The 21,836-nt window shown below is 45.5% G+C and overlaps 1 protein-coding gene across 13 annotated transcripts in view; it reads left to right on the top strand.

Moving 5' to 3' along the window:
* PRDM11 (PR/SET domain 11) overlaps window positions 1–19,393 on the top strand; it is a 100,538-nt gene extending 81,145 nt beyond the window's left edge. For 7 of the 13 annotated variants that reach the window (XM_056801904.1, XM_056801898.1, XM_056801899.1 and 4 more), the window contains exons 7-8: window positions 4,400–5,041; window positions 8,542–19,393. In XM_056801904.1, coding sequence (XP_056657882.1) covers window positions 4,400–5,041; window positions 8,542–10,706 — 2,807 coding nt within the window. In that variant the 3' untranslated portion in view covers window positions 10,707–19,393. Of the gene's footprint in view, window positions 1–4,399; window positions 6,339–8,541 lie in introns of those variants that run through there. The other 6 variants (XM_056801907.1, XM_056801906.1, XM_056801908.1 and 3 more) reach the window with 2 other exon arrangements.
* Window positions 19,394–21,836: the final 2,443 nt, after the last annotated feature.

The following is a 21,836-nucleotide window of genomic DNA, read 5'->3' as shown; positions in this document are numbered from 1 at the left end:
AATATTTTAATTATTTCAGTGGAATGATTTTCTTTTGTAACCCAATGCATTTCATTTTAAAGCATTCAAAAAACATTCTGAGAAGGAGTCTGTAGCCTTCATCAAACCACCAAAGGACTCCAGAAAAGGTGAATGAGCAGACAGTCTACAAGGTCCATCCAAGCACTAATGGTCTGTGATTCTGGGCAGGTTGCACACGTAAACACACAGAGACATACCAGCACCTCGGACCTAAACAGCTAGATTCCTGTGTGACTCAGAGAATTCCAAGCTCTCTTGGGTGGCTTGGGAATCACAATTCCAAATGACTTTAAAGTCTTTGTCCAGAAGGAGCGTTAGAAATGCCTTCTATTAAAGTGTAGAATGGAAAGTGCATTGGATTTAGAGTCAGGTGAACATCAAGAATGGAAACTCCATAAAAGGACAATGGCACATTCCTATTTTTATTTTTATTTTTTTTGCCTTTTGATCCCTAGTGCCTAGTACTATACATAACACCCAAACCCTTCATGACTTCTTGGTTTGGTTTTTAAATAAATGCAAATCAATTGATTGTCCTGAGATTAAATCCAAGCTTTACCACTTATTAGCTTTAGGCAAATCATATCATATCACTGTACCTCAGTGTGGTCATCTGCAGAATAGGAATGAACAGGTTTAATTTCTCAGAGTCTGTTTCCTAATTTGTAAAATAGGGAGGATAACAATTTCTGTGAGTCTCAGTTTCTTCATTTGTAAGATGAGGCTATTGAACAAGGTAATTTTTAAGTTATGTTGTTATACTCACTTGTATATGTATCCCCAACGATTACTTAGCACAGTGCCTAGTCCATAGTAAGTGCTTAATAAATGCTTCTATCTATCTACCTCCATCATTTATCTGTATATCTATCTATTCAGGCAGATGGCCATCTATTTATCATCTACCTACCCATCTTACTATCCATCTAGTTATTCTTTTTTCTAATTAAATTTATCTTTATTTTATTCCAATACAAATTTACACATAAGTTTTCCAAAGTTACATGATTCATGTTGTCTCCCTTCCCTATTTCCTCTCTCCTCCCAGAATGGACAAGCAATTCAACTGTATTAGTACTCAGACAAGTTCTTCTTTCTACCCATGCATCTATCCATCTTAGTCATCTGTCTATTCATATAGTTACCCATCTAGCTTTCTTTTTTTAAAACCCTTACCTTCTAATACTGTGTATTGGCTCCAAGGGAGAAGAGTGATAAGGGCTAGGCAATGGGGGTCAAGTGACTTGCCCAGGGTCACACAGCTGGGAAGTGTCTGAGGGAAGATTTGAACCCAGGATCTCCCATCTCTAGGCCTGACTCTCAATCCACTGAGTCACCCAGCTGCCCCCCACCCAGCTTTCTTTAAAAATAAAACCTTTACCTTCTATTTTATAATCAATACTGGACATTAGTTCTAAGGCAGAAGAGCAGCAAGGGTTAGATAATGGGGGTCCAGTAATGAACCCAGGGTCACATAGCTAGGAAATATATGAGGTCACATTTGAACTCAGGATCTTCTGGCTAGGCCTGGCTCTCAATCTACTTAGCTACCTAGCTGTCCCCCATCTATCTTTCTATCCAAATGTCAATATAACTATCATCTATCTGCCCATTTATCATCTATCCTTGTTTATTTATTATCTTTCCTTCTATCTAACCACTTTTCCATCCATCTATTTATCTATCTCTTATGCATCTATATCCATCTATTTATGCATATATCTACTTACTTATCATATCTAAATATAGCCATCTCTTTCAATCAATTGTTGATCTACCCAATCATCTCTCCATCTACTGATCATCTATCCCATTTATCTCTATCCAGCCAGCCATTTATCATCCATCTTCTTTCTATCTATCTATCTATCTATCTATCTATCTATCTATCTATCTATCTATCTATCTATCTATCTATCTATCCATCCATCCATCCATCCATCCATCCATCCATCCATCTATCTATCTATCTATCTATCTATCTATCTATCTATCTATCTATCTATCTATCTATCTGTCTGTCTGTCTGTCTGTCTGTCTATTGATCTATCTATCTATCCATCTATCCATCCATCCATCCATCCATCCATCCATCCATCCATCCATCCATCCATCCATCCATCCATCCATCTATCCATCAATCGATCTATCTATCTATTGATCTAGGTATCCATCTATCTACCTATCTATCCATCCATCCATCCATCTATCTATCTATCTATCTATCTATCTATCTATCTATCTATCTATCTATCTATCTATCTATCTACTTATCTATCCATCCATCTATCTATCTATCTATCTATCTATCTATCTATCTATCTATCTATCTATCTATCTATCCATCCATCTATCTATCTATCTATCTATCTATCTATCTATCTATCTATCTATCTATCTATCTATCTAATCTTATCTTTCTACCTACATATCTGTCTTTATAACTTCAGGTATATATTGAGGCTTCAAATTGAACTAATAATCCCTGGCTTTCAGGATGTTAGGATGGACTAGTAATCATGCCTACTTCTATAGCATTTTAATTTTTCCCCATATTACCACACTTACACCTCATGAAAGCCTCTTGAGAAGAGTGCTATAGGTATTGCTACCCCCATTTTACAGAGGAGGAAACTGAGGCTCAGAGAAGCCAAACAACTTATCCATGGTCCCATAACCAGGAAGTGTCATACTTCCTGACTCTAAGTCTAATCATCTTTTCCTTCCTGTTTCCTCTCTTCATATACCCAAAGAGTCTAGGACCTTCCCCCAAAGCCTTCTGAGAACTGGGGCACACATGCCATCACACTGTGATTGGAAAAGAGCTCAGAGTCATGTTTCCTTTGTCTACTTAGCCTCCGTCCTACCTGGGGATGGTAGCACTTTCCCGATTCCAAACCATGTGTGTCTTTATAAAAAAGTTACTACAGTTAAACTAATACTAGACCAAGTAGGTTAAATTACTTATTTGTGGTCATATAGCAAACCTAGAATTTGAACCTAGATCCTCCTGGCTCCAAACTTACCATTCTTTTCTTCAGTATCACCCTATATCTAAGGCAACTTTTCTGTGTGTGGTGTGTGTGTGTGTGTGTGTGTGTGTGTGTGTGTTCTAGAGGAGGGTTTTGTCAAGGAGAACAATAGCAGCTATGGGGATGAAGAAGCTTTGCTTGCTCTTATGTTGTCCAATTTTTTAATCAAGAAAAAATGATTCTTCGATCTAGCCCTGGAACGAAACTTAGAGATCTTCTAGTTCAGCTCCCTAGCTTACAGATGAGGAAACTGAGGTACTTAAGTGTCACAAGAGTAGCAATTATCTGAGATGGGATTTGAACCCAGGTTCAATGACTCCAGAGTCAATGTTCTTTTTCCACTAGAGAAGAATCCATAGGAAAAGTCTTATTGCAAAACAGGTTCTCTTGGGATGGGGAATGGGAAAGTCGGTGACTCATGGAAAATGCCAGTTCTTCAATTTCATGTGGTTGATACCTTTTACCAAGTTGAAGATATCTCCCTCGGCTTCTTAGGAGTGAAGATGGGAGGGTGGAGGGAAGGAGGAGTTCTTGGGATCTGGGGGGAGTGATGAGTGACTTCACTTTTCCAGCCTTGCCTCCTCCCACCATCTTGGTTATGGAAGTCCTCTTCTTCTAGAGTCCTGGGCATAGGAGGAACCTTAGAGATTATTCAAGTTTTTCCTTTTTCAATGAATGAATGGCTCATGAGATCTTAGGCTTTGGAGCTGGAAGGAACCTTAGAACTCATCTAGTCTAAAGCCCTCATTTTATAGAGTGAGGAAACTGAAGTCTGAAGGAGGAAGTAGCTTATTCAAACCAAATCATCAAATGAGATAATATACCTTAAAGCACTATATCAATGTTATTTATCATTATTATTTTTTAAACACTTACCTTCCATCTTGGAATCAATGCTTCATGTTAGTTCCAAGGCAGAAGTGGTAAGGGTAATTGGGGTTAAGTGACTTGCCCAGGGTTACATAACTAGAAAATGTATGAGGTCAAATTTGAACCCAGGACCTCCTGTCTCCAGGCCTGTATTCTTATTATTATTGCCCAAGATCTAATGGGTAGTGAATAGAAGAGCCAAGATTTGAACCCATGTCTGCTGACTCCAATTCTCCAGGACTCTTTCCATTACAGCACACTGCTTTCCCATTAAGACTCCATAGAGACTCCATCTTCACATCTGCTTCTAGGACCCTCCATTCATGATTCTCTGGGTGACCCACCCACCATTTTGGGTGGTATCTGGAAGCCAGCACCAGCCATGGTTGATCAAAGGATAGTTGTGTTGATCTAGCTTGGTGTTTCCAATTTGATCTTTTCTCCCCACCTCCTCACACCCTGGTTTTCCTTCCTAGGAGATAAAAAGCTGCAGCGAGAGAAGCCTGAGAAGGCTTTGGATCACCAGGAGGACCTTCGAGGCCCTCTTCAGCTTACGGTCTTGAGGCATGGCAAGAGCGCCTACAAGCGTGGCTTTGATGAGGTGGATGCCCACCCTCCACCCAAGAAGAAGAAGATTGACCTCATCTTCAAGGATGTCTTGGAGGCCTCACTGGAGACTTCAAAGATAGAGGAGCACCCTCTGGCCCCAGGAACCCCCCTTGTCCTCAGGAAAGCTCCTAAGTTCCACACAGAAGATGTGTATGATCAGTGTGGGATGGCTATATCCCATGGGCCCCAAGATCTCTCTAGGAATCAGGGGGAAAAGGAGTGGAAGGCTCCCCAAGGGGCTTCATATGGTCCCTCCAAGGACACAAGCTTGTTGGAGGATGAGGAAGAAGAGCCTTCATCATTCAAGGCCGACAGCCCAGCAGAGGCTTCCCTTGCATCGGACCCTCACGAGCTCCCCACCACCTCCTTCTGCCCTAACTGTATTCGTCTAAAAAAGAAGATACGAGAGCTACAGGCAGAACTGGACATGCTCAAGTCTGGGAAGCTACCTGAGCCCCCTCTGCTGCCACCCCAGGTACCGGAGCTCCCCGAGTTTTCAGACCCCACAGGTAAGTTGGCCTGATTGAGATGATGGCTAGAGGGAGGAGAACAGAGTAGGCAGTGCAGAGAGTGGCCAGAATTGCCACTGTTTGAATTTCCAAGGAGAGATGTGGAGTGTCTGAAGTCAGGGTGGACCTTGGGCAGAGATTATCCATGGCCTTCCGAAAGTGCCCAGAGGTCTGTGTTACATGACAGTGGGTGGGCTTTCCATTGTACCCTCACCCCTTGTCAATAAAGCAGGTTCCACCCCAGGAAGAGGGTATGTGCTCTGTTCTTGACCTCTTTGTGGTGGAACCCCCTGGAGTGGTGTTGGCAAACCCATGGCACACATGCTAGAGAGGATGCTCTCTTTACCCTCTCTACATGCACCTGAGGACATTTCTCACATGACCTGCCCCTCTGCCCAGCAGCCCAATGGGAATTCTTCCTCCCTTCCCTGTCTGGGGTAAGTCAAGGCGCTCACAGGCCATGTTAGGGTTGCAGCTTGGGCATTCGGTCTCTAAAAGGTTCACCATCACTGCCCTAGAGCTTGTCCCAGAGCCTGGCTTCTTAGACCAGCCAGTCTCCATTCCCAGTCCATCACTATGTCCATAGTAGGGGCAAGAGGCAAGTTGGGTAGTATCCATGGAGTGGAGAGCCTTGTTACCTTGTCTGAAAGTGGCCTAACCTACATCAATCTGACCAAGAGTAAGTAGCTACTATGTGTGAAGGGTATCCAAATATAAATAAGGAGTAGTCCCTGCCCAGGTAGGTGGATAGTGCACTGGACATGGAGTCAGGAAAACCTGAATTCAAATCCAGCCTCCAACACTTACTAGCTATTGGACCTTGGGCAAATCACTTCTCTGCCTCAGTTTCCTCATTTATAAATGGGGATAATCATGGCCCCTACCTTCCAGGGTTATTGTGATGATAAAATGATTTAATATTTGTAAAGCACTAGGTAAACCATAAAGTGCTATATAAATGGTATTTATTACTGTGAGTAGAACATACAATCTAGTCCCATGGTTCTTAGCCTTTGGATATGAGAACCCCTTGCTTCCCAATAGTAGTTGTCCGCTTAGTATCAAATGATTGGAAAATTTCCTGATCTCTGTACTTAGCTCCTGTATATCTATATCTGACATCTGTCTGCTGGACAAGTTGAGAATGATGGAAAGTTAAATCTATCATGACTAGAAATAGAGAAAAATGTGTAACTAGAAACAGGATAGAAGACATCATAAATGCCAAAACTGTTAATTACATAAAATGAAAAGAATTTGCATAATTAAAATCAATGTTGACAAAATAAAAAAGAAAGCCATAGAATGGATTTAAAATAAAAACCTGTCAAAAAATTTCTGACACATTGAACATCTTTAAGATGTTCAAATCTATGAGATAAAAATCTTATAAACTCTCTAAGAAATAAATGTGTATTTTTATCACATACACAGACACATCGATACATTTGTATGTACATATATATGTATATATAAAATCTGCTTCTACATAGAGAATAGCAATGCATAGATGTATATTCAGGCTGCAGAAACTGTTTGCCATTTATCCATTTGTGAAGCCTTATCAAAACCCAGAGACTGAGATCTAATAGTTTAATCTAGGAGTGTGGCCTGAGAATGTTGCTTCCAGGGGAACTGTCTAAACCTTGCCCCTGACTCCCCCTTACCCCTACCTTCTACCGTTCTCCCATCTTTCCATCCAGGGCTAAAGTGACCAAAGGAACAGACTGGCTTTGGGTGGTAAGTTGAAGAGCCCCTGGTAGCCACATTTGGTTCAATGGACTTCCCACTTTCTTTTGACCACTTGTATGTGTTAAGCCTGATTGGCCATCCCATTGAAAGGTCCGCTGTGCCCCATCAGGGATACTGACTTACCTACCCAATGGTGTCATCAATCAGTAGTTAGTCAGCAAGCATTTATTAATTGTCTGTAACTGTTTGTCTGTAAATTTAGGGGATAAAAGGATGAAAATGGAACAGTCCTTGCCTTCTGGCAGCTTATATTTATTTGGGAGGAGATGATATGGAGTATATGCAAAACATTAGCTTTTTTATTGGATGTGTGATGTTGTGAGAATATGGAACTCTGAATTCAGAAACTTCCTCTATCAGTGCAGATTAATATATGTGCTACGTTTTATTAATTGTGTTCATTAGCATTAGTTAAATTTATTATTTATTAATCTTAGAAAATTGTCAGTTGCAAAGAAAAGTACCTGGGGTCATGTCACAGGCAGGATTTGAACCCAGGTCTTCCAGGTTCTAAAACTGAAAACCAATCCCCTATACCATGCTACCTCTTGTACACAAAATATTTAAAATAAATACAAAGTCATTTGTGGGAAGGGAGGGCATGAAGGTCGGGTATTAGCTAAAATCTCATTGAGTCCTTCTTTGAGGACTATCTCCAGGTGACCATAGCTCATCCAGAAGAGAAGTCATTGCTTTGTCTCCTGAATGCTTTCTCTGATTCTCTCTGTTGGCCTCCAGTTTGCCTTACAGAAGTCCGTAGAGAATATATTAGGGATTCCGTTATCCTAAGAGTGATTTCCTTCTCTCAGTTGTACTTCAGTGTCTCATCACGTTAGAGACGTAAGCCTGGACTCTCAAAGGCGGTGGCGGTTGGACTTCACTGACCAAGTCTACCAAGCCAGAGAGGCTTTTGAGACCATTTTGCCCAGGGACGGACCCTTTGAGGACCAGCCCAGCTCACCCCTCCAAGTTGGCCTCGGGGTCCTAAGTGTCCTTGTTGTGGTCCCCTGACCGCGTAGTAGACGCCAGAGTGTTCACTAAGGCAGAGAGGGCTTGCAGTCTGCAGAAACGACAACTCTGAGTACTTGGGACCCGAGGGCTCTAAGATTTCCTAAGCCTTTTCTTTTCAGGTGAGTGGGACACGTCTCTATCGCCCCCATTTGACAGACCTGGACTAAGGAGGGTCTTGCTTAAGTAAATGCTCTTCGTTGTCAAAGCCAGAGTGCTGGAAGCTTGTTTGCATTTCAAGGGATGCCCCGACTCGGAGGGAGGACGGGCAGCACAGGAACACGCTGGGGGGGGGGGTTGTCATTTCTAGGTTGGTGATCAACGTGAACCACTGGTGTTATTGATCAATCAGATCCCTTACGGATATGGAAATGTGTTTTGTGTGACTTGACATGGATAATGGAGAGCCTATTGCTTGCCTTCTCAATGGGGTGGGAGAGAATTGGAAGCTGAAAGCATCAAAAGAATATGAAGATGAATGTTAAAAAAAACTTTAAACAATTTAGTTGTGAAATATTTAAGAATAAATTAAAAATATATCCTTAAATAAATAAATAAATTTAATTCAATCAGTTCCCTTAGAAATAGGATCTGAAAGTGGGAATTCAACTTATAATTGTCATTAACTTGTTTGGTACGACAGAACCCTTGGACTGCCTTGGACAATGGTGAATTAGCTCTGGAAGATCCCACGTCCTTTCCAACAGGGCATAAAGCTTCCCTTTCTATTTCTCTTTCAGCCTCGGAGAGCGTGGTCTCCGTCCCAACCATGCTGGAGGACGACGACCAGGAGGTGGACTCGGCCGACGAGTCCGTGTCCAACGAGATGATCACGGCCACAGACGAGCCTTCCAAGATGTCCTCTGCCACCGGTCGCCGGATCCGGCGCTTCAAACAGGAGTGGCTGAAAAAGTTCTGGTTCCTGCGGTACTCCCCGACGCTCAATGAAATGTGGTGCCACGTGTGCCGCCAGTACACGGTGCAGTCTTCCCGGACCTCAGCCTTCATCATCGGCTCCAAGCAGTTCAAGATCCACACCATCAAACTCCATAGCCAAAGCAACCTCCATAAGAAATGCCTGCAACTCTACAAGCTCCGGATGCACCCGGAAAAGACAGAGGAGATGTGCCGGAACATGACTCTGCTGTTCAATACTGCCTACCACTTGGCCCTGGAGGGCAGACCCTACTTCGATTTCCGGCCCTTGGCGGAATTACTGAGGAAGTGCGAGCTCAAAGTGGTGGACCAGTACATGAACGAGGGCGACTGCCAAATCCTGATCCACCACATCGCCCGGGCTCTGCGGGAAGACCTGGTGGAGCGCATCCGTCAGTCGCCGTTCCTTAGCATCATCCTGGACGGGCAGAGCGACGACATCCTTGCCGACACGGTGGCCGTCTACGTCCAGTACACGAGTAGTGATGGGCCCCCCGCTACGGAATTCCTTTCCTTACAGGAGCTGGGGTTCTCCACCACCGATAGTTATCTCCAGGCTTTAGACCGGGCTTTCTCTTCCTTGGGGATCAGGCTGCAGGACGAGAAGCCCACCATCGGCTTGGGAGTGGATGGGGCCAACATCACGGCTAGTTTGCGCGCGAGCATGTTCATGACGATCAGGAAGACGTTGCCGTGGCTCCTCTGTTTGCCTTTCATGGTGCACCGACCCCATCTGGAGATCTTGGATGCTATCAGTGGAAAGGAGCTCCCCTGCCTGGAGGAGCTCGAGAATAACCTAAAGCAGCTGTTGAGTTTCTACCGCTATTCCCCCCGGCTGATGTGTGAGCTCCGTTTGACGGCCTCTACCCTTTGCGAGGAGACGGAGTTCCTGGGAGATATCCGGGCCGTGAGGTGGATCATCGGGGAGCAAAACGTTCTCAATGCACTGATCAAAGACTACCTGGAAGTGGTGGCCCACCTCAAGGACGTGAGTGGGCAAACACAGCGTGCGGATGCCTCGGCCATCGCCCTGGCCCTGCTCCAGTTCCTCATGGACTACCAGTCCATCAAACTCATCTACTTCTTACTCGATGTGATCGCCGTGCTTTCCCGCTTGGCCTACATCTTCCAGGGCGAATACCTCCTCGTGTCCCAGGTGGACGACAAGATCGAGGAGGCCATCCAGGAGATCAGTCGGCTGGCCGACTCTCCTGGGGAATATCTTCAGGAGTTTGAGGAGAACTTCCGAGAGAGCTTCAACGGCGTCGCCGTGAAGAACCTGCGCGTGGCCGAGGCCAAATTCCAGTCCATCCGGGAGAAGATCTGCCAGAAGACCCAGGTGATTTTGGCCCAGAGGTTTGATTCCCGCAGCCGGACCTTTGTGAAAGCCTGCCAGGTGTTTGACCTCGCGGCCTGGCCCAGAAGCACCGAGGAGCTCATGAGCTATGGCAAAGAGGACATGATCCAGATATTTGACCATCTGGAAACCATCCCATCGTTCTCCAGGGAAATCTGCCGCGAAGGGATGGACCCGCGCGGAAGCTTGTTGATGGAGTGGCGGGAACTCAAGGCTGACTACTACACCAAAAATGGTTTCAAAGACCTGATCAGCCACATTTGCAAGTACAAACAGAGGTTTCCTCTATTGAATAAAATCATCCAAATCCTTAAGGTCCTCCCCACCTCTACCGCCTGCTGCGAGAAAGGCCGAGTCGCCCTCCAGCGAGTGCGTAAGAACAACCGCTCTCGCCTGACCTTGGAACAGCTCAGTGACCTTTTGACAATTGCTGTAAATGGCCCCCCCATTGCCAACTTTGATGCCAAGAGGGCACTGGATAGCTGGTTCGAGGAGAAGTCGGGCAATAGTTACACACTGTCTGCGGAAGTTCTCAGTAGGATGTCTGCCCTGGACCAGAAGCCAATGCTTCCCACCATGGACCACGGGTCAGAGTTTTACTCAGATCTTTAGGGAGTTGTTGTCTCAGATTTTACCAAGCTGTTGAATAATTTTTTAAAAGAAAAAATATCTATACTCCTAAGCTTTGATATATTATATAAATATATATATATATTATATATATATAAACCCACACTGAAAATTTAAAAAAAATTAAGGGGACATGCATCTAACTGAAGCTACTTGGAGTTTTCAGAACGGGATGATGTCAGACACTTTCCTCTTATCTACAAAACCTGGCAGCTGCAGTAACCATGGCAATTCACTCTTACTCATCATGGCCCGTGCTGGGGGCCACTGGGGTTCCAATCTAACAATCAACCAACAGTATAAGCTAAAATGACGGGTCTCTGTCAACCACCTCTCTGGTAGCTCACCTCATGTATGTTCTCATTTCGGTTTTTGGTGTTTTTTTTCGTTGTCGTTGTTGTTGGTTCGTTCGGTTTTTTGGTTCCTCTGTTGGAGGGGTTGTTGTGTATTTGGTCCTCTATTTGTTTTAGGGGAAGGGGGCTCTGTAGGCTGGTTTGGGCCCATTTGGAGTCATGTTTCTTATTTCTAATGGCAATTTGTAAATCGAAGCGTTTCCTCCCTTCTCCTCCCTCCACTTATTTCAGTTTGGGAATCTTCTCCATGTTATTTTTCTCAACTGTCTTAGAAGCAAAAGGGTCAGCCAAACGGCGACGTCTTTCATCCCTTCCCTCCTCCCCAGGTTCTACAGATGGGAAAGGGAGGAAAACTTGGCCATTCACCTCCCCTTGCTTCTCCTCTGGTCTCTCCAAAGAGGCCCCTCAGTACATGGTCAACCAATGGCAATCGATGATAGGGAAGAGAAGGTGGACTTTTTGCATTTCTGTTATGATGTCATAAGGGATAAGAAAGTGACACCCATTCAGTTCCAGGGCCTTTGGGAACCGTCAATGGCCTCCAAATCTAGGCCCCAAACGAGGCAAGGATTTGGGGCTGAAAGTAAGAAAACGACGACGACAACAACAAAAGATATTCTAATTATTTATACTCTCTCTTTATAGTCATAGATTGTTGTGTTGGGGGGTGGGATGGTGTTGTTATTATTATTTTATAATAGAGTCACAGAATACCTGCTTTTATTCCATAGCAGGGGCTATCCATGCAAGGTGAGTCCTGGGCTCGTCCCATCAGGGACTTCCCAGAGGTTCACGCCTTCTCTTGTGACCAAGGCGATCGATCACACAGTCAGTTCAGAGCCTGGCAAGAAGCTGGACGCTTCGTCTATCCCTGTGAAATCTTTCTTCTTGGAAGGGTCCAAATGTCCTAAAGAGAAGGAAAAAAGCAAAAAATGGGACAGGCCTCTCCGTGAATAGCCTACACACAGCCACACTTCTAAGGTTGCACACATATGCACTTTCACACACGCACATACCCAAACCAGCCCATGATCCTGGACACGCTTACATGTTTGGACATGGGGTCCAAACCACGTATGCCTGAATGCATAGTCACACACACACACACATGCACACACCAGACACACACAAATGTCATAAGCTTTAGAAATAGCCACTCGCCCGCCCCTCTAAGACAAGGACCAATTTAGACCCGGATCGTCTAAATTAGGGCTATTTCCTTCATTTGCTACCACTGTACCTCCTGAGGGAGTCAAAAATAATTGTGTGGGCTGATACACTTTTGTACTTATTTATAAGGATGGCATATATGTGTATTTAAATCAAAATCCAATTCCCTCGAATATGGACGTGGGTCCATTTTGTTGGGTGGGGATGGGAACCATCCACATTTCACACACCTCATCATAGGCAGCGGAATGGGTCAGATGGGGATCAGCCTGTTGGGTCACCAGCATCCTCCGCCTGGCTTGTGGAGAACCAGCCAGGCCGAGAAGGTTTCCTTTTTCACTTTCTTCTATCTCAGAGGACCTGGTCTTGGACCAGAAGCTGGGCCATCTAGAACCCATAGTGTAGATGTCATCAACACTGAACCTTTCCCGGTCTCCCTTCCCTGTCCTTCCGCCCCTATCCCTCATCCCTACCCCTCTCCTTGGTCTTGGTGCTAAGAGAACTCTAGAACCATTGCTGCTAGTTGATAGCTTTTCATTATATAAATATATTATATATTATATATATATTATTTTTGAAACTTTGTTTGTTTGTTTGTTTTCAACAGTGATGTAGCATGTTGTCAAAATCCCATCTCTCCCACTTGTTCCACCACTGGGCCTCCTTAGCTGCCTTCTGCCATGAAGGAAAGCAACTCTGCCTGGCTCTCACTCAGCATCCCCTGCCCTGGCAGCCTCCCCCACCCCGTCTCAAGGAGGGAATGGGGCAGGACCTGTGCCCGAGGACCCAAGCACTTCCTGCCTGCCCCCAAAGGTGGGCCCATTGACCTGGCTTCACAGTGACGTGACCCGACTCCCTTGCATGCATCCTGTGGGCATGGTGATGGGAGGCAGCTGTGAGGTCATGGAAAGAGCACTCAATTTGGAGCCAGGAGGTCTGGGTTCCATTCCTGCTTCTGCTACTTACTCCCTTGGTGGCTTTGGGTAAGGCACTGCACTCCTGGTTTCCTCCTCTGTCACAAAAGGGTGTTGGAGTCATTGGCCTCTAAGTCCCCTTCCTGCTCTAGATCTTATCATCCAAGTAGGGTACTACTGGTAAGCACTCATCAGAACCCCCTCCTTTCCCCTTTGGGTCCCCTCTTGGACTCTACTCAGACTCACAAGCATATCTTTCAGTAAGATTTCCATTGAGGCAGCTTGGAAAGGCTAGACAAGACAGGGAGAAATGTGTGAGGGCAGAGTTGGACATTAATAAGATTAATGCCTGGGAAACCCCCAAAGCAAGGAACTCTCAAGGCCAACTGGACCCTTGCACCTTTTTCTAGCCCCTCCCATACTATACTGTTTCCTTGACCCATCTCAAAACCACTCGATGTAGAATCCAGAAGGGGGTTCTGCTTGCTGGCCTCAGGGACTAGCCTTTTGGGGTTTGGCCTCAACTCTGAGCTTGTAAGAGTGAACAGAGACGTGTTCCCAGAACTCTATGGCCAGCTTTCCATCCCAAGTCCTTCCAACCTCCAGACGAGGACAATAGTAAGTTACCATAGCCTGTCCAGACGTGTGCGAGGCCAGGTGGACCTCTGCAGTCCCAGCCAGGCCTAAGATGTGGTGGGACATGGAAGGGGGCCTGAAGAAGCAGAGGCTACTGGCTACCCCCAGGCAAGGCTTCCAGGGGAAGTAAACCTCTGCCCCACGTAGAGGGACTGGGGCAGCATCCCTGGTGCTCTCACTTATAGTTTTAGACCTCCTTTCACATGCCATTTAGTTTCAAGGGATCAATACCTCCTCTACACCAGATCTAACCTGTGAATTCTTGTGCTCCGAAGCAGCTTCTCACCCTTCAGCATCCTTGAAAAGGGGTCTTTTGGTAGATGGCACTCTCAGGTGAACTGCCCAGAAAACCCTATTTTTTGTTCCCTTCACTTGATTCTCAGATTTCCCCCCTTCCTCCAGTTACCACTGATGGTTTTTTATTTTCTCGGGGCCTCAGGCCACCTTGTTATCTTCATTTTAGTCTAAAGCAGGATCATTTGGCTCCAAAGTAAGACTTGTGGACCTGACATTCAGTGCTTACTCTGTCTAATTAGGAATTACCTTTGTCCACTTGGAGCTCTTGCCATAGGCTAACTGAGGAAAATGGATCTAGTCCTTTATGTTTGGGCAAGCTTGGGGCACTGGTTGAATTTGAAAACAGTTCAAGTAGGTACAATACATCCCTGACAAAGAGGGAAGTTCTTGTAATGGCGGAGTCATATCCTTCTAAACTGGAGGAGAGGGAGTGCCCATTGTTGCCTTTGCCTATCTAATGGGAGAATAGTTCCCTGTGATCTTCAAGATAAGCACTTGAGAGATGACTTTTCCAAATGACCTAAAGCCTGCCAAGACCCAGGTCATTCACACAATAGCCAGAACAACCCACTGAGGCCCTAGACTAGGTCATTCACAACAGCTCTTCCATTTATAGGAGGATAGAGTTTTGAGGTAGAAGGACCTGTAGGACTTTGGGGAAACCATGGCCAGAGAGAAGAGTCTGGGCTTCAGTTTCTTCATCTGGAAAATGAAGGAATTTGGCTAGGTTGTTTGTGAAGACTAGGCTTTCTATGTTCTCAGATCTCTTCTAGCTCCAACATTCTGTATTCCCAAAGCCTTTTTTCAACTTGAATATTCTAGGTTCTAAAGCCTGCTCTAACTCTCTTCAGTCTATCCAGGGTCCAATTTAGCTCTGGCATTTGGGGTTCTGAGGTCACTCTGTTTTTACAGTTTATGTTCTAAAATTCCTTCCAACTCAAACATTCTGCTTTCTGTGTTCCAAGGTCCATTATAGCTCAAAACAGTCTATGTTCTAAAGTTCCTTTTCAGTCTGATGTTCTAAGATCCCTTCTACCTCAGATATTCTATGTTCTAAGGTTCCTTCCAACTCAAACATTCTATTTTCTATGTTCTAAAGTCCATTATAGATCAGTCTATGTTCTATAGTCTCTTCATTTTAATGTTCTATGTCTAAAATTCCTTCTACCTCGGACATTCTGAGTTCTAAGTCCCATTCCCATGCTGGCATTCTGTGTTCTGAAGAGCCATTCAATTTTAACACTTTGTTTCTATTTTCTGAAGGAGATCCTTTCCAGCTTTGATATTCTGTTTACCAAGTTCATACGTTTCATAATATATGGTTGGAATCTTTCCTTTTATCATAATTTGCTCTTAATACAAGATGAAGTTCTATTAACCTCTAATATAACATGGTCTAAGGTGCTTCCAAGGTCTACCATTCTCTTCCAAGGTCTAACATTCTGTATTCTCAGATCTCTAACAGGTCTGATATTATGTTTTCTGGGTTCTAAGGTCCATTATCACTCTAACATTCAACATTCTCAGTGAGAAAACATTGAAAACCTTTCTGGCCATGACATTCTCTGTTCTGAGCTCTCTTCCAGCTTTGACATTCCTTGTTTTGTATTCCGAGTTCCTTCTAGCTCTGGCATTCTGTTTTCCATTATCCAAGGTCCTTTCTAGCTCTAAACCCCCAAGATCTCATATCTTTATGCTCCTGTTCTCAGTCAGGTATGGGACCCTCCTAGTTTGGTTGCCCCCAAGAGAAGGAACACTATCCCATGGAAGTCATTCAAGATTGCTCCTCTATGACTTGGTCTTGCCAAGTGTTTCTGTGTCATATTTCACCATCCAGCAGTTGGTGCCAATGTTTTGGTTGTCTAGAACAGAATTTCCCCCCCAGTTTAGTTGTGTTTGTGTGTGTGTGATTCCAGAAGTATGCCATGTAGGAATAGAGGTTAATACAGAGTGGAGCTGAAAGCCAGCTAGCCTTCAAACACCATCCAGCCTTGCTAGCAAATAATATCATTAAGGGTTATGTATTTCCCTTCTTACAACCAAGAGGAAAGGCGTAGGGGTGATACTAGAGCAGAGGAGGGATGGAGGAATTGAAGACACTTGTTTGCCTCCATGGGAAAGACTGATGAGAGCAAGGATGTCTCCTGCCCTTCCCCTTGTGGGCTGAGGGAATGAGACAGGAGTTTGAGTTCCCTCTAAATGGGAGGTGTCAGAAAGGCATGAAATGATGTTCCTTTGCCCTGAGAAGTGGTATTAGGAGGTAGGAAAAACTCCAAACTCAAATCTTCTTTCCTTGTCCGCCATTTTTCTCATTTCGGTTCCTCATGTTCTTGCTCCTTTGGTCATCACCATAACCCTATCTTCTCTCTTCCTGTTTAGCATTTTGCATCCAACCTCCAGCTTTTGGACTAGGAACATCCAACTCCCTACCACCTCTTTTTTTTTTTAACTCCATCTGGTCCAGTGGGTAACGGGTTTGACTTGGAAATTAGAATTAGAATCTTTTCTCTTCGGTTTGCAAATGTCTTGATATTTTTTTTCTTGAAGCACTCTGTTGGTTACCAAACCTGAGTCCCCTCTCCCCATTTCTCCTGGGCCTGCCCAGCCAGTATCTGGGGCAGGAGGGTCAGGGACTGACTCGAGCTCTGATGTGACTGTCCTAACCCAAGTCGAAGGCCCTGGGAGAGGTGGGACGCTTGGGGAAGAGCAGGGCCCTTTGTGGATCGGTGAGATTGAAGTGCTCCTCTCCCCGCTACCCCTGTTCCACATTCCAGCCTCTTTGAGGCTGCTCTGGAGATTCTTGCCTTCCGGAATCCTCAATCCTGCTTTGGAGGAAGGGCTCCTTTTGCCCTACTGGCCAGTATGCTTTCCTTGGCTAGAGATGGGGGGGATGGGTAGATGTGGCGCCCCCTTAGTTCATCTTTGCATGTTCGCCTACAGAAAGGAGTCCTCTTGGGGTAGGAGGAAATGGTATGGTACATGCCTCTCTTCACAGAGCCTCCCGCCTGAATCTTTAAATGGTATCACCCCCCTTCGACCTATGCAATTCCATAGAGTGTGTGCATGGATGCAGGGGTTATATCAGTGTATAATATAGGTGCATAATACATACATATATATACACACACATATGTAGTATATATGGGCATATACGGTATGTATCCATGCAGAGGAAGAGATGAAATCGTGTCTATATATCTATAAATAATATCCTATATATTTATACATTTCTATGTTTTGGATAGATATAAAAATAGAGTCTATGAGAGCTGAGGTAGCCCCGCCGAATGCCTATCTTTGTGGGGCACGAGGGAGTGGGGGCAGGAAAAGAGCCTTCCAAGAGAGGCTCTTGGGCCACGCTGGGTTGCCGGGATGACAAGGAGCAGCTTGCTGCCTCCCTCTCATGAACTCCATCACCGGCTCCCACCCGCTGGGACCATCGGCTCTTTGTCCTGGACAGGGAGATGGGGCTCCCCCATGAGGCGTGCAGTGGCGCCCCCTCCTGTCCTCCTCCCCCCAGGCTAGGGGCTCGGGGGCCACCGGAGTCGGGCCAAGGATTTTCGGAGCTGGTAGCCAAGGGACACACCGGGTGCATCCGGGGCCAGCAGAGCTGTCCTAGGCAGGATGTCCAAGACCTCTTCCTCTCCTGGCCGGAAGTTCAGCAGCCTAGCTCTGCCCCTCCGGATGGATTCACCAGCGTCCTTACAGGCGAAGACAGGACGCGGATGGCCCTGGGAAGGTCAGAGTAGGCACTTGCTGCTAGAGTGGGGTCTCACGCACGCACGCGCACACACACACACACAGTAGCTACTCAAGTTCAGAACCAAGGGCTTCCGGAAGCCCATTCAACTTTGCACAACCTGGCTTCAGCTCAGGACAGCACTTTCCCCCCCATCCTCTTCCTCTCTCTCCTCTCGCGAGGTTCAGTCCCACGCCCGACCCCAGGCAGGTTTATTTAGTCCTTTTACACTGTTCTGATTCTGTGATTCGAGGGCCAGTGCCTGAGCACCCAGCAGTAGGGCCTCCTTCTTCTGCCCTTCCCCGGCTCCCGGGAGGGCATGGGGGAAGGCTTCTGGGGCAGCAGGAACCCCGCAAATAGAGCAGCTTGTGTGCGCCATCTTGTCTGTACCCGAGACGGAGGGCTCATCTAGCCCTGACAGAATCAGATAACCTGCAGCCGAATCGTTTTCTTTCTGCAGGAGACAGGGGAAGGCGGAAGAGGGAAGGGTCAGAAGAGGCCTGGTGGTTCCCCCAGAAATGGATGGCTGGATGGCCCCTTGGCCAATGTCACTCTCCAGCTCTCAGACTGGGCCGCTTCCTAAAATCTCCGAGTCAGGTCCTCTGGTTCCCTCTCCTCCACTGACTTTACAGATGAGGAAACTGAGGCTCAGAGACGAAGCCGCCCCCTCTGATCCTGTCCCCACCTCCCCACCATTTTACAGACGTACCTCATCTTCCAATAGATCCCCATTTCTACTGCAATCCGGGGTCCTAGGATCTTGCCTCTGGTGTGCCCAACCTCCTGGCTCGACCAGTGCTCTGCCGCCACCACCACCACCACCACCACTACCACCCCGCCCCCATCCATCATGGTCTCTGCTGAGCCACAACTGCCAAACAGGCTTCAACAAGACCCTCAGTGCCCAGCTTGAGATAAATACGGTCCCAACTTGATCTCTGCCTCTCCCCTCATAGAAATCAAATCAAGTGGGCTATCAGGAGATAGGGCATTCCTGGTGTGGCTAGGGCTCCCTCATGCACTGTACCTCAGCTCCTCAGGGCACGGAGGCAATTCTAGACCCTCTGTGAGAGAAGATGATCAGGGGGCCCTGGAGGGACAATGCTGAAAAAAAAAAGTGAAGGCACAGGATTCCATACCTCCATCCCTCTACCCCCACCCACTACAGATCTTCACTTTTGTCTTTTAGGGAAAACCAAGAGATTGGTTTGGGGGCTTTTCTCAACCTGTTCTTTCTCCTCCCTCTCCCTTTGCTGCTGAACAGTTCATTTCAGTCACCAAGAAAAGCTAAAATAAAAAAGGGGGGGATAATGGGGAGTATCTAGAAGTCTATTATTACATATGTATTAATATGTTAATATCACTTTTCTGAAAGAAAAAAAAAACCTCTCAATGTTATTATTTGACAGACTCTGCTTTATAGTACCTGTGTGACGGGCCCTAGGACACTGGATACAAATAGAGCTATGTTGGTATACCATAGTATGTACACGGAGACTTTCCTATTGTCATATTATCCTTGTAATGTAAGATGATTGTTAATAAAATCATTTAAATCTACTTGCTGGCCTCAACTACTTGCCTTTTTCCCTTCCTCACCTCACAACCCCATCCCTGTCATTCTCCATCATTTGTCAAAACTCGTATCGATAAGGATTTGTTTGGTACCCACTATGTGTGTTCATTAGTACCTACTATTTTGTTTGGTACCTACTATGTGCATTCATTAGTACCTTCTATTTGTTTTGTACCTACTATGTGTGTTCATTAGTACCTACTATTTGTTTGGTACCTGCTGTGGGGTGAGCCAGCCTCCCACAGGGGATGGGGTCTTGGAGGTGGGACGGTGTCGATGAAAGGATGGATGGGACACAGCTTTCACATTTAACCCGCAGCACAGGTTTCACAGGATACTGCTCCACTGTGGCTGAGGCCTGGCTTTATTTTATACCCTCATGATCACACATCTACTTGGCACACAGTTTCATTTTCAATATACATGTTTCCATGGAACCTAACAACAGACAGGAAGCCTAGGGACATAGTCAATGAAACATTGTTGCTAAGGGAAGGATCAGTGGGTAGAATAAACATGACCCAGATATAGGTTAGGGAATTCAGAGCACAGATTTGCCAGAAGTTTTTATGCCTCAAAAAGAGAGTTCTATCTAAATAGGTATATAAGAATCCTTAGGTTTAATTTTATAAGTGGGATCTCTTGGTAATATCCTAGGGGGAAAGAGTGGGGCATTTGTATTAACCCTGCAAGCATGTTGCTCTCATCTATTTTTCCTTAGGCTAAGTAAGGATAATAATTATAGCAATTCCAATAATAAGGGGATGTTAATAATGAAAGTTACTTGGGGGGTTTCAGTGGATGTTTCCATCCTTCCTGGGGGCTGCTTTGCAGTCCCTGGTTTCCACGTGGACTGTGTCAAACAGCGTGGTCTTTGATGGCGCCCAGCAGGTACCTACTATGTGCATTCATTAGTACCTACTATTTGTTTGGCACCTACTAAGTGTGTTCATTAGTTCCTACTATTTGTTTGGTACCTACTATGTGCATTCATTAGTACCTTCTATGTGTCAGATACTAACCAGCACAGGGATACAGCACTAGAGTCATTGCCGTGTTCATGGAGAGAAGAAGACTGATTTGAGAGATATTCAAGAGGTAGAACTGGGGGAAGCTGGATGACTCAGTGGATGGAGAACCAGGCCTAGAGACAGGAGGTCCTAGGTTCAAATCTGGCCTTAGACACTTCCAAGCTATGTGACCCTGGGCAAGTCACTTGACCCCCCTTGCCTAGCCCTTACCATTCTTCTGCCTTAGAACCAATACACAGTAATGATTCCAAGTAAGAAGGTAAGGGTTTTAAAAGAAAGAGGTAGAACTGATGAGATTTGGTACTATCTGCCAGACATTACCAGACATGGGTAGAAGCAGCTTTTGGACTGGCTGGTCTCTAAAGTCTTGTACATGCTGTTTCTTCCCTTAGTATGTAAGCTCCTTGAGAGCAGAGACTGTTTTTGTCTTTCTTTCCCTAGCATGTGACAAAAGTTGTCATAAAATGAATGCTTTTTGATGGATGATATAAGTAATATTAATAGGAAGAGGCCACATGACTTCATGGAGAAAAGCCAGCCCTGAGGGGAAGAAGATCTGAGTTCTAATTCTGCCTGACTATACATCCTGTGGGCAAGTTAATTCAGCCTCCGAGCTTAAGGGCACTCTTTCTGCCTATAAATTGCAGGGCAGGTTATCATCTGCCCTGATAGATGGAATTATCTCACCTTGGAGATTAGCATTCCCATGAAAGACCAGGCCCAGACCAAAGCAATGATGACAAATCATAGAAACTATAGGAACAGGAAGGCTGAGAGAATAAGGGGAGATCTCTGCCTTCATGCCCTCAAATCCCAAAGTGTGCAGCTGCCAGGACCCAAGGGAGAGGAACTAGTGGCTGTTAATTCCATGATGAAAGCCAGTTTGATCAGCTAGAGAACTTGGAATGTTTGGGTTGGCAGACACCTAATTCAGTTTTTACAGGTGAAGAAATTGCCTTTTAGAGATGTGAAGTGATTTGTCCAGGGACCCGCGCTTGTCCGTGTCTAAGCTATGATGCAGACCCAAATCTCCTGACCCCAAATGCATTTATTTCCCCTCTACCTGGTTTTAGCTACATAAAGAAGTGATGCTTGGTTTTTGTCACCACCAGGGTCTTTTCCTCAAAGCTCCTAATGATACCCAAGATTGAAGTCTTCATTGGCCATGATGGCTCCTTTAGCAAAATGGCAGCCACTGGTAGCATTTCATGAGTCTATCTGCCTATATTCCAGGCTTCATGCTTCACTGGATGGCTAGACCCAAATTCCTTCCTTCTTCCTTCCATGAACCAAATTTGTTTTGGAACCACCATAACACTTGGCAATTGGAGGAGACCAGGTTCCTTGTCCGATCCATGGGTTGGTTTTCTTAGCTGTAATGGGACTTGTATGGGGC

The sequence above is a fragment of the Monodelphis domestica genome, chromosome 6 (genome assembly GCF_027887165.1).
Source record: "Monodelphis domestica isolate mMonDom1 chromosome 6, mMonDom1.pri, whole genome shotgun sequence".
Classification (NCBI taxonomy): domain Eukaryota; kingdom Metazoa; phylum Chordata; class Mammalia; order Didelphimorphia; family Didelphidae; genus Monodelphis; species Monodelphis domestica.
The sequence above is the reverse complement of the archived record's forward strand: the minus strand, read 5'-3'. Positions and strand labels throughout refer to the sequence as shown.